General features: G+C 40.3%; 1 protein-coding gene across 1 annotated transcript in view; it reads right to left on the bottom strand.

The window, feature by feature from the left end:
• The window catches only part of LOC149448992 (centlein-like), a gene marked incomplete at its 5' end in the record, with an annotated part of 181,161 nt that overhangs the window by 72,837 nt on the left and 95,974 nt on the right, over positions 1–12,350 (bottom strand). Inside the window, one exon of the mRNA XM_089693971.1 lies at positions 150–353. Coding sequence (XP_089550097.1) covers positions 150–353 — 204 coding nt within the window. The remainder of the gene's footprint in view (positions 1–149; positions 354–12,350) is intronic.

Here is a 12,350-nt window from a genome sequence, read left to right as displayed (position 1 = left end):
AGCATGATACAGTTACTATGCATCTCAACACACACTCTAGGACCTACAAGTCAAACATTTATATGATTATGTCATGCAGTTGGACCTTTTAGAGTTTGCAAAGCCTGGCATAGAAACAGTTTCCTCAGTAACTCAATCTCTACTTTTACCTTTAGTTTACTCTGGAGCTGCTTTGCTTCCACATCTGTGCTTTTAGATGGTGTTAATTGAGTCAATGTAGGTTGATCCAAGGTCACAGGGCTCACCATTTCTAGTGACCTCTTGGCTTGGGCCAGCTGCTCAGTCATCTGCTCCATGTTTCTCTCCAAATTCTCCTTTTCATGCTGATGTTCAGTAAGGTCTGAAGACAACTTCTAATGTGCATAAAAGAAAAAAAAAAAACAACAACAACCTGATTTAGATTTAATCAAAGAGCAGTAAGTAACTGTAAAAAAAGCAATGAAATTCTATTTCCAAATCCACGGTAAAACTATTATATAAGTTATGAAATTTTGAAATGCTGGATAAAAAATGTTAGGCAGCAAATGAGTAAAAAAAAAAAATCAGTCCAGCAAATGATACTGGAACGTTAAAGTTCATGTAAACCAAATACTAAAGTTGTACAAAAATCTCAATTTGTTTGCTTTGTAAATGCACAGTAGTTGTGTAATGTGATTAAATGTTCCATAAATACCTGCTTTTCCTGCCATGTTCTGCTTTCACTCTGAGGTGTTTTTTTTTCCCTTTTTTTCTCATGGACACGGTGACCACCAGATCCTGACTCTGTGGGACAGTGGTATCTATCTAATTTGCTGCAGTAAATGCCCCCTTTGCTAATCAGCTGTTCTGACCATTTAACAGGTGGGACATGGACTACAGCCTGGCCTGTTACAGTTATGGATAAATAACAGATCTACTTGTAGGCTCAACATATGAGTCTTTTTTTTTTTTCAGTTTTGCTTAAATTTGCACATATGCACACTGGATGAACACATATATATGCATTTTAACACTACACCATTTATACAATAATTCAATATAAATACAGTATTTTTTACTTTATAGAAAACCAGTTCTAAGAGAAGTACATGGGGTCTTGCATTTGCTAATCTTTCCAAAAATGCTAATTTCCTCGCTGTGATACCGATTAATGCAACACTCTCATACTGACTTGAAATATACTGCCAATAAGTAGTTATAAGTAGGCTCTGCATTTTTGGTGCAAATTAGTTCTAGGTCAATGAGTCAAAGTAATGAAGACAGATATTACTATTACAGCCAGGCAACTAGCATTCAGAACGTCAGCAATGGCAACCTCCATATTTTACTCAATAAAGTTTTGTTTAATGTTATTAGATATAAATTTAGAGTCTAAATTAACTAAAGGAGTCATTTTACACTCAAAAACAAGTATTAACTGCAAACATCAACTCAGCAGCTTATTATTATTATAATACAGGATTAATATAGGCGCCAACAGTTAGTACAGCATGCAGTTCAATACAGAAGGATTAGGATGGTCCTGCTCATGGAGCTTACATTCTAAAGGGAGAGGAAAATAATACAAAAGGTAAAAACTGCTGGGGATGATCTGATGGAGGTGGCCAAAGTACAGTTTTTAGGTGGAGGTAGGGTAGACTTCCCTAAATAAATGAGTTTTCAAGGATCACCTAAAGGCAGACAGGGTAGGAGCTAACCAGACATACTGGGGTAAGGAGTTCCAGAGGATGGAAGAGGTTGTGGAGGAGTCAAGCATGGGAAGAGGTAACAAGAAGCTAGAGAGCAAGATGTCTTGGGAGGAGCGGAGAGGAAGCAGATGAGGATGGTGAGGGGCAGTGTTGTGGATAGCTTTCTATGTTGTGGTTAGTATTTTGAATTTTATACAGCTAGCAGAATCCAGTGAAGGGATTGTCAGAGCTGGGCAGTAGCCATGGATCGGTTAGTAAGGTGTATAAGACTAGCAGCAGCATTCATGATAGACTGAAGGGAGAATATGTAAAGATAGGCCAGTGAGAAGGGAGTTGCAGTAGTCAAGGCAACAGATAACCAGGGATTGTATATGTTTTTTGTGGTGTCCTTAGTTAAGAAAGGGCAAATTTTGGAACTGTTGCAGAGGTTAAGGTGTCAAGATTTAGCCAGTGATTGGATGTGGGGCCTGAGGGAAAGATCAGAGTCTAGGATTAAACCTAACACCCTGATATGTGTGGAGGGACCAATAATTGTGCTATTGATCCAAATGGTAAAGTCATGAGGGGGGATCGGTGAGGAGGAAACATAACAAGCACATTTTTTTGTTTGAGGAAATGGTGTGACACCTATACTGATATATCACTCAGTATAATTGGTAATGCGTGAAGAGATTAAGGGGGTGAGTTGGGGAATACAAAGATAGACCTGGGTTTCGCTGGAGTAGAGGTGTTCTTGAAAGCTGTGGGAGGTTATCAACTGGTCCAGACAAGAGGTGTAGAGAGAGTACGGAGAGGCCCAAGGACAGAGCCTTGGGAAATACCAACAGAAAGAGGAACAGAGGATATAAAGTTGTATGTGACACTGAAGGTGGGCTGAGATAGGATGGAGGAGAACCAGGAAAGAGCACAGTTGTAGAGGTCAATGGGAGTGAACTTTATTGAGCAGGAGGAGTGAGTAGTCGACTGCATCGGAGGCAGCGGGAAGGTTTAAAAGTATGAGCATGGCATAATGGCCAGTGGTTTTATAAGTTAGTAGGTTATTAGTGAGTTTTAGTAGGGTAGTGTCAGTGGAATGTTGTGGACGGAAACCAGACTGTAGGGGGTCGAGAAGCTTGTTATCTGTGAAGTAGCAACTCATATGGTTGTGGACAAGGTGTTCAAGAAGCTTGGAGGCAAACAGGAGCAGAGAAATGGGTTTTAAAATGTTCAAACAGGTGAGGCCAAGTGAAAGTTTTTTAAGCAAGGGGGTAACCAGTGCAAGTTAGAGAGGAGAGGGAAAGGTGCCATTGGAGAGGGGGATATTGAAGATGTGGGATAGAGCAGGAAGAGAATAGAGCTGCTTTTCTTTTAAAAACAAGTTAGAATATTACAGTGAACAAAACTGGCTGCTTTAACAGAGTGCAGTTTTGTAAGTAAGAATTGTAGTCTCTCAAGGTCTCTCTAAAAGACATTTAGAAATAATGCATATTTTAAGGTGACTATTTAATGACTAACTTCACCTGAAACTGATATTTTCATTTTGAGTGATTAATGGCAAATTAAAATTTTTATTTTGTTAATTTTACTCTCTCAAACTCCTGTGGCGAGATAATCCAACTAGAATTATATAATGCAAAGCTAAATGATGGCATCATTTTATTCTGACGGATTTTCTACAGTATGCAATAAACAAATGGTAATGGATAGTGAAACGTTTATCATGTATTTATTATACACAGAGATACAAAAAAGTAAGGAAATGTAACCAGTGAGATCCCTGACAAGAGTAGAGAGTAAGCAGGAGATTCAATGTGCCAGTGCCTATTAAAAATCAAAACAAAAAAAGCTAAAACACTTACTTTGGGTGCAGCTGACCTTTAATTAACCATTGGCACACTTATGCAACATACACACAATGAGAATATTGGATGAATGATTGTCCGTTTCTTTTTTGCATGCTAATCTCATATCGAAAGTGAATATCTTACTATAGTTACGAAAATTCTTGTATGACAGAAAGAAAATTTGGAAGTGATGTAATTTGTATTTTTGGATGAAAACTGTACTGATTAAATAAAAATTGTATAATCCCGTATCGCACGAGAAAAGTTTTTGTGCTTGTCCCTTCAAATAATTTGGGATGAAAGCTGTGTACTAACGATCAGATTATCGTACGATCATTTGGAAAGCAGTTTTTTTCATATGATTTTCTGAACGTGTGTACTAGGTTTTACAAACCAGATCCACTACTATGTAGCACACATACATATAGACCTATAAAGATAATTTGCACAAAGCCTTTTCAGGATAAACACACCTGTGTCTTTACTTGAAAATATGGGACAATGGCTTTGACAGAATAGAGTTGTTCTGAAAGAGTGGTTTTGCCGTTAAAAATGCCAGAATGCCTTCATGGTTATATTTTAGGATGGAAAGTATACTTTAGACCACGTAATAGCAGTCAATGGAAATACTTACTGAAATCTATTACAAATAAATACTGTATTAAAATAATTTTGTAGGTCTTCTGGAGGATAAATAAATTGGAGCAGCTGTTGTGAGTAATATTTTGTTGGATGATCTTAGGTTGTGTTTTGTGTTTCATCTCCTGTGTACACATCATAGCCAGTGAACCTCACTCTACATAACCTTGACTGGGGATTGATGTATGTAAAAGGTAAAAGCCAAGCTGGAAAGGGATACAATAACAGATGCTCGTTGTTTATCTCCACTGAGTAGGACTTACCAACTTCAACAGCAGCCAAAGTACTTCTCTTCCATTTGCACAAATGCTGTGTTCAGAGACCACTTTATTAGAAATATAATTAAAATAGCTACAAACTGCTAATTACTGTCAACTGGTGCCCAATCGACATGGAAAGGATATGTCACCACACAGTTATTCAACAGACTAGATTCAGCATTCAAATGAGGAAAGCATTGTTAATTAACGCATATAATGTGGAAAAAAGTGAAATTGCACTATAACACTCACATTATATTAGCAAGCATTTGATGTTGATGGTGGGGAGAAGCACATTCAATAAATATGAGTACTTTACAAACACACTTGTATGTTTAATATATCCAGACAAATCTTAACACTTTTGAAAGCTGTACTAGAATCCTCAATTGTCCTGCTGTTTTCTTATTAAGTCATAGCAATTTTTTCCTTCTTACCAATTTAAATTATTGCATTTTCTTGTTCTCCCCCCCCAAAAAAAAAATTCAACATATTGTGTAAGTCTGTCCATAAGTGACAACTTGCTTTTGAGTAAAAGTGGGCATGATTGATCACCTTCTATATAAGGTCTGCAGACTTTGGCAGGGAGATCAGGCCAGCCATAACAAACACAAATAGCTGGGAAAAAAAAGAAAATAATACTTAGTACATCTTTGCAATACATGCATAATTTCCCATGTTTTATCCTTTTATAAATGCTACAAGTTCAGAAATAAATCAGCTGATCCTGCCAGAAAGGGGAACGCCTAACATCCTGTTCTGCTGCATTCAAATGTAAATTAGTGTTGTCAGCCCTCTGCTGCCAGACTACAGAACACCTACCCTTATGTTAGGGTGATGAGCAGAGGGGGAGAAGTTCTTAAATCCAGCAGGGGACCCAGCTCACTGCAGTAAGTGTGGAGCTCACTGGATTTCTAGAAGATACGATTGTATTTCTTTTCTGCACATGCAGTATTTGTAAAGGGATAAAACATATAAGAAGTGTGCATGTATTAAATATGTTTTATTTACTTAACTTTCAGACATACACTTTAACACACACATTATATATATATATACAGTGGGGATCGAAAGTTTGGGCACCCCAGCTAAAAATTTGTATTAATGTGCATAAAGAAGCCAAGGAAAGATGGAAAAATCTCCAAAAGGCATCAAATTACAGATTAGACATTCTTATAATATGTCAACAAAAGTTAGATTTTATTTCCATCATTTACACTTTCAAAATAACAGAAAACAAAAAAATGGCGTCTGCAAAAGTTTGTGCACCCTGCAGAGTTAATATCTTGTACTGCCCCCTTTGGCAAGTATCACAGCTTGTAAACGCTTTTTGTAGCCAGCCAAGAGTCTTTCAATTCTTGTTTGAGGTATCTTTGCCCATTCTTCCTTACAAAAGTCTTCCAGTTCTTTGAGATTTCTGGGCTGTCTGTCACGCACTGCTCTTTTAAGGTCTATCCACAGATTTTCAATTATGTTGAGGTCAGGAGATTGTGAAGGCCATGGCAAAACCTTCAGTTTACGCCTCTTGATGTAATTTCCCGTAGATTTTGAGGTGTGTTTAGGATCATTATCCATTTGTAGAAGCCATCCTCTCTTTAACTTCAGCTTTTTCACAGATGGCATCAAGTTACCATCCAAAATTTGCTGAAATTTTATTGAATCCATTTTTCCTTCTACTCGTGACATGTTCCCTGTGCCACTGGCTGCAACACAACCCCAAAGCATGATTGATCCAATCCCATGCTTAACAGTTGGACAGAGGTTCTTTTCATTAAATTCTGTGCCCCTTTATAGTGGAATAGTGTACCACAACTCCAGTGTCTGCCAGATCTTTCTGGAGGGATCGTGCAGTCAAACGTGGGTTTTGAATTGTTTTTCTCACAATCCTGCGAGCTGTTCTGTCTGATATTTTTCTTGGTCTTCCAGGTCTTGCTTTAACTTCCACTGTTCCTGATGACTGCCATTTCTTAATTACATTCCGAACAGAGGATATTGACATCTGAAAACGCTTTGCTATCTTCTTATAGCCTTCTCCAGCTTTGTGAGCGTCAACTATTTTCAGTTTTCTAGACAATTGCTTAGAAGAACCCATGGTGCTAATTGTTGGGGCAAGGTCAGATGAGTCTGGGCATTTAAAACCTTTGAGATTGACATAACCTGGTCTTCCCAGACGATGATTGAGAACAATCCATGACACTGGCAGGTCTCAGCTTTGCAAAGGGGGCAGTGCATGCTATAAATTCTGCAGGGTGCCCAAACTTTTGCAGATGCCATTTTTTTGTTTTCTGTTATTGTGAAAGTGTAAGTGATGGAAATAAAATCTAAATTTTGTTGACATATTATAAGAATGTCTAATCTGTAATTTGATGCCTTTTGGAGATTTTTCCATCTTTCCTTGGCTTCTTTATGCACATTAATACAAATTTTTAGCTGGGGTGCCCAAACTTTCGATCCCCACTGTATATATAATACAGCTCGATAAAATTAACACTTTGAACAAACATCAGATCTTGATGGGGAAAAAAATCATGCTGGATATCTATACTGATATGGTCTGGGTGATGTGTCAGGTACGTAATCATGTCCCATTGTTCGATGGAGATGAAAATTATCAACCTACTGAGGACTGATTTCAAAGACACCCTGAAGATTAAAGTGAAAAAAAATTATGCAGTAGGCTAGTCCATTTTGCTGAAATTTCATTGAAGCAACTCAAAATGTTACTCAGTAGTTTGTATGGCCCCCAACTGCTTGTATGCATGCCTGACAATTTCAGGGCATGCTCCTATTGAGACGACCGATGGTGTCCTGGGGTATTTCCTCCCAAATCTGGACCAGGGCATCACTGAGCTCCTGGACAATCTGAGGTGCAACCTGGAGGCGTCGGATGGACTGAAACATGATATCCCAGAGGTGTTTTATTGGATTTAGGTCAAGCGAGCGTGGGGGCCATTCAATTGTATCAATTCTTTCATCCTCCAGGAACTGCCTGCATACTCTCGCCACATGAGGCTGGGCATTGTTGTGCACCTTGAGGAACCCAGAACCCACTGCACCAGTGTAGGGTCTGACAATGGGTCCAAGGATTTTATCCCGATACCTAATGGCAGTCAGGGTGCTATTGTCTAGCCCAGTGGTGGGCAACCTTTTTTTTCAACTGAGCCAAATCTCGCCAAAACCACGATTGAAATTTATTTTGAGAGCCACATTTTTAAAACTGAAAATACATCTCCCATATAGTAATTCATCCCCCATAGTAATTCATCCCCCATATAGTAATTCATCCCCCATATAGTAATTCATCCCCCATAGTAATTCATCCCCCATATAGTAATTCATCCCCCATATAGTAATTCATCCCCCATATAGTAATTCATCCCCCATAGTAATTCATCCCCCATATAGTAATTCATCCCCCATATAGTAATTCATCCCCCATAGTAATTCATCCCCCATAGTAATTCATCCCCCATAGTAATTCATCCCCCATAGTAATTCATCCCCCCCATAGTAATTCATCTCCCATATAGTAATTCATCCCCCATATAGTAAGTCCCCCCCCATATAGTCAGTCCCCCCCCATATAGTAAGTCCCCCCCCATATAGTAAGTCCCCCCCCATATAGTAATTAATCCCCCATATAGTAATTCATCCCCCATATAGTAAGTCCCCCCATATAGTAAGTCCCCCATATAGTAATTCATCCCCCATATAGTAAGTCCCCCCTGTGTCAATTCACTTACCTTTGCTCCGCGCGTTCCTCTCGCCGTGCTTCCCGCGCCGTTCTGGTCTTCAGGGCGGACTGTGAGAGGAGAGGAGTTCGTCACGCTGCCCCGCCTACATCCTGGCTGCCCCGCCTACATCCTGACAGCTGCAGAGTCCTGACTTTTGGGGCGGCCGCCCGAGAGGAGGGAGGGGAGCGGGCGGCCGTCCGAGAGGAGGGAGGGGAGGGGAGGGGAGGGGGCGGCCACCCTGCACACGCCCGTCCGAGAGGAGGGAGGGGAGCGGGCGCCCGGCACACAGAAGAGCCGCATTTAAGCTTGTAAAGAGCCGCATGTGGCTCGCGAGCCGCGGCTTGCCAACCACTGGTCTAGCCTGTAGAGGTCTGTGCGTCCCTCCATGGATATGCCTCCCCAGACCATCACTAACTCACCACCAAAATGGTCATGTTGAATGATGTTACAGGCAGCATAATGTTCTCCACGGATTCTCCAGACCTGCTCTCATCTGTGAAAAGCACAGGGTGCCATTGGTGGACTTGCCAATTCTGGTGTTCAATGGCAAATGCCAATCGAGCTCTATGGTGCCGGGCAGTGAGCAAAGGGCCCACTAGAGGATGCTGGGCCCTCAGGCCATCCTCATGAAGTCTGTTTTTGATTGTTTGGTCAGAGACATTCACACCAGTGGCTTGCTGGAGGTAATTTTGTAGGGCTTTGGCAGTGCTCATTCTGTTCCTCCTTGCACACAGGAGCAGATACCAGTCCTGCTGATGGGTTAAGGACCTTCTATGGCCCTGTCCAGCTTTCTTAGAGTAACTGCCTGTCTCTTGGAATCTCCTCCGTGCTCTTGAAACTGTGCTGGGAGACACAGCAAACCTTCTGGCAATGGCACATATTGGTGTGTCGTCCTGGAGGAGTTGGAGTGCCTGTGCAACCTCTGTAGGGTCCAGGTATTGCCTCATGCTACCAGTAGTGGCACGGACCCTAACCAACTGCAAAACTAGTGAAAAAAGTGAGAAAAGATGAGTTGGTGGCATCCACCTGTAAAACCATTCCTGTTTTGGGGGCTGTCTCATTGTTGCCCATCTAGTGCACCTGTTGTTAATTTAATTAACACCAAAGCAACTGAAACTGATTAACAACCCCCTCTGCTACTTAACTGACCTGATCAATATCCCAGGAGTTTAATTGATGTGATGCTATAATCTGCTTAAGCGCGCGCGCGCACACACACACACACCTCAGCATAAGTGAGTACACCCCTTTTGAAAAGTAAGATTTTAATCAATATCTCAATGAACACTTCCTAATAATCAATATCTCAAAGAACAATTTCCCAAATTTTGACAAAACTGAGTTTTATGGAACATTTGTTTAGCTCATTGCTTTAAAGTAAGGTTAATAACTTAAATCTTCAGTTTTACGCATATTAGTTGATGCAAAAAATGAATATACCCCACAACAAAAACTACTACATCTAGTATTTTGTATGACCTCCATGATTTGTAAGGACAGCACCAAGTCTTCTAGACATAGAATGAACAAGTTGACGACATATTGCAACATCTATCTTTTTCCATTCTTCAAGAATGACCTCTTTTGGAGCCTGGATGCTGGATTGAGAGTGATGCTCTCTTCAGAATTCCCCATAGGTGTTTGACTGGGTTCAGATCAGGAGACATACTTGGCCACTGAATCACTTTCTTCAGAAATGCAACAGTGGCCTTAGATGTGTGTTTTGGATCATTGTTATGTTGGAAAATTGCATGACGACCATGGGGAAGGAGTTATGGTAGCATCTTCTCTTTCAATATAGAGCAGTACATCTGTGAATTCATGATACCATCAATGAAATGCAGCTCCCTGACAAGCAGCACTCATGCAGCTCCACAAGAGGACTTCATGTTTCACTGTGGACACCACGCATTTTTCTTTGTACTCCTCACCTTTAGTTGCCATACAGTATTGAAGCCATTAGCTCCAAAAACATTTATCTTTTCTCATCACTCCAGAGTACAGAATCCCAGTAGTCTTCTTTTTCAGCATGGGCCCTGGCAAATTCTAGGTGGTCCTTTTTAGTGCATGGGCTTTAGGAGAGGCTTCTTTCGTGGACGACACCCATGCATGCCATTCCTCTGCAGTGTACGCCATATTGTGTCACGGGAAACAATCACCTTAGTTTATCTTTCAATTTCTTTAACTAACCGCAGTGAAATTGCATGGTGATTTTCAACCCTTCTCATCAGAAGATGCTCCTGTCGAGGTGTTAACTTCCATGGACGGCCTGGTCATCTCTGTGAGATGGTTGCAGTTCTATCTTTGTAAACTTTTTGTATCACTTTTGCTACAGTATTCTGACTGATAAGTAAAGCTTTCCTGATCTTCTTGTAGCCGTTACCTTTCTTGTGTAAAGAAAATATTTCCTTTCTCAGGTCTTGTGACATTTTTCTTCCATGTGGTGCCATTGCTGACAGCATGAAATGGGAAGGGGTTTTCTTTGTTAAGTGATGTCCTTGTATAATCAACTGTCTGCTGGGCACCTGTTTAATGAATAATTAGACTCACCTGTAGTTGAATTCTTGTTAATTAGGATTTTCTTGTCTAAAATTTAGCTTTGCTCCTAATGCAGGCCATAGATGGGTCGAAAATCGGCCGATTTTTCGGCCGAAAATAAAATCGGCCGATTTTCGGATCATTAGTGGGCGATTTGGTCGGCCGATTTTCGGTATTTTGGCCGTTTTTTTTTTTCGGTAAAGTTGGAAAAAAATCGGCCGATTTTGCCGATCGGCCGATTTTCGCGGCAATTAGTGGGCGAATCGGCCGATTTTTTACCGATAAAAAAACTGCGCATGAGCAGTGACCTGCAAAAGGAAGATAAAAAGAAGAAAAAGAAGAAGAGGAAGAGGATGAAGAAGAGGATGAAGAAGAGGAAGAAGAAGAGGATGAAGAAGAAGAGGATGAGGATGAAGAAGAAGAGGATGAGGATGAAGAAGAAGAGGATGAGGATGATGAAGAAGAAGAAGAAGAAGAGGATGAGGATGAAGAAGAAGAAGAGGATGAAGAAGAAGAAGAGGATGAGGATGATGAAGAAGAGGATGAGGATGAAGAAGAGGATGAGGATGATGAAGAAGAGGAGGAGGATGAGGATGATGATGAAGAAGAAGAGGATGAGGATGATGAAGAGGAAGAAGAAGAAGAGGATGAGCAAGAAGAAGATGAGGATGAAGAAGAAGAGGATGAGGATGAAGAAGAAGAGGATGAGGATGAAGAAGAAGAAGAGGATGAGGATGAAGAAGAAGAAGAAGAAGAAGAGGATGATGATGAAGAAGAAGAGGATGATGATGAAGAAGAGGATGAGGATGAAGAAGAGGATGAGGATGAAAAAGAAGAAGAAGAGGATGAAGAAGAAGAGGATGAGGATGAAGAAGAAGAAGATGAGGATGAAGAAGAGGATGAGGATGAAGAAGAGGATGAGGATGAAGAAGAAGAAGAAGAAGTAGGATGAAAATAAGAATAATTCCAGTCCAGCAAAAAGTGTCTCTGCAGAGAGCTCCGCTATTTCTGACAGTTCTCTGACAGTTCCTTGACATTTACAGCGGTTGAAACATTGTATCTATTTGTTTCCGAATAAAAACATCTGTATCCTAAATGGAAATAAATAGATACAATGTTTCAACCGCTGTAAATGTCAAGGAACTGTCAGAAATAGCAGAGCTCTCTTCAGGGACACTTTTTGCTGGCTGTAGAAGGGATGAAAATCGGCCGATTTTTTTTACCATTGATGGCAACGTCGGCCGCTTGAACGACCGAATTTTCGTTTTTTAAAAGAAAAATCTGCCGTTTTTCTCCCCATCTATGGCCTGCATAAGACTTCAATTGGGGTGTATTCATTTTTGTAATATGGTCTTGAATTAAGTTGTTAGGAAAAATATTTTTTCGTGTTTGCAAGTTAACAAATCTTGTTTGCGATCAATGCCCGCATTTGTGGGAGTATTTTGTAGTATAGTTGCCCATAGAAAATGTTGATTCTGAAAGGAAAGGTTCTTTGACAAATCTGTTGGGGTGTACTCATATATGATGAGCTCTGTGTGTATATATATATATATATAAATATATATATATATATAGGAATGCAGTCCAATAAGTTTTGGATCCATGAAGATCCTTTCTCAATTACATAAAACACAGGTAAAACACACAGATGTACAGTATATTTATACACACACCTATATACTGTACATA

This window comes from Staurois parvus, unplaced genomic scaffold, assembly GCF_062004578.1.
Source record: "Staurois parvus isolate SC_StPar_1 unplaced genomic scaffold, SC_StPar_1.0 ptg000644l, whole genome shotgun sequence".
NCBI classification, from domain to species: Eukaryota; Metazoa; Chordata; class Amphibia; order Anura; family Ranidae; genus Staurois; species Staurois parvus.
The sequence above is the reverse complement of the archived record's forward strand: the minus strand, read 5'-3'. Positions and strand labels throughout refer to the sequence as shown.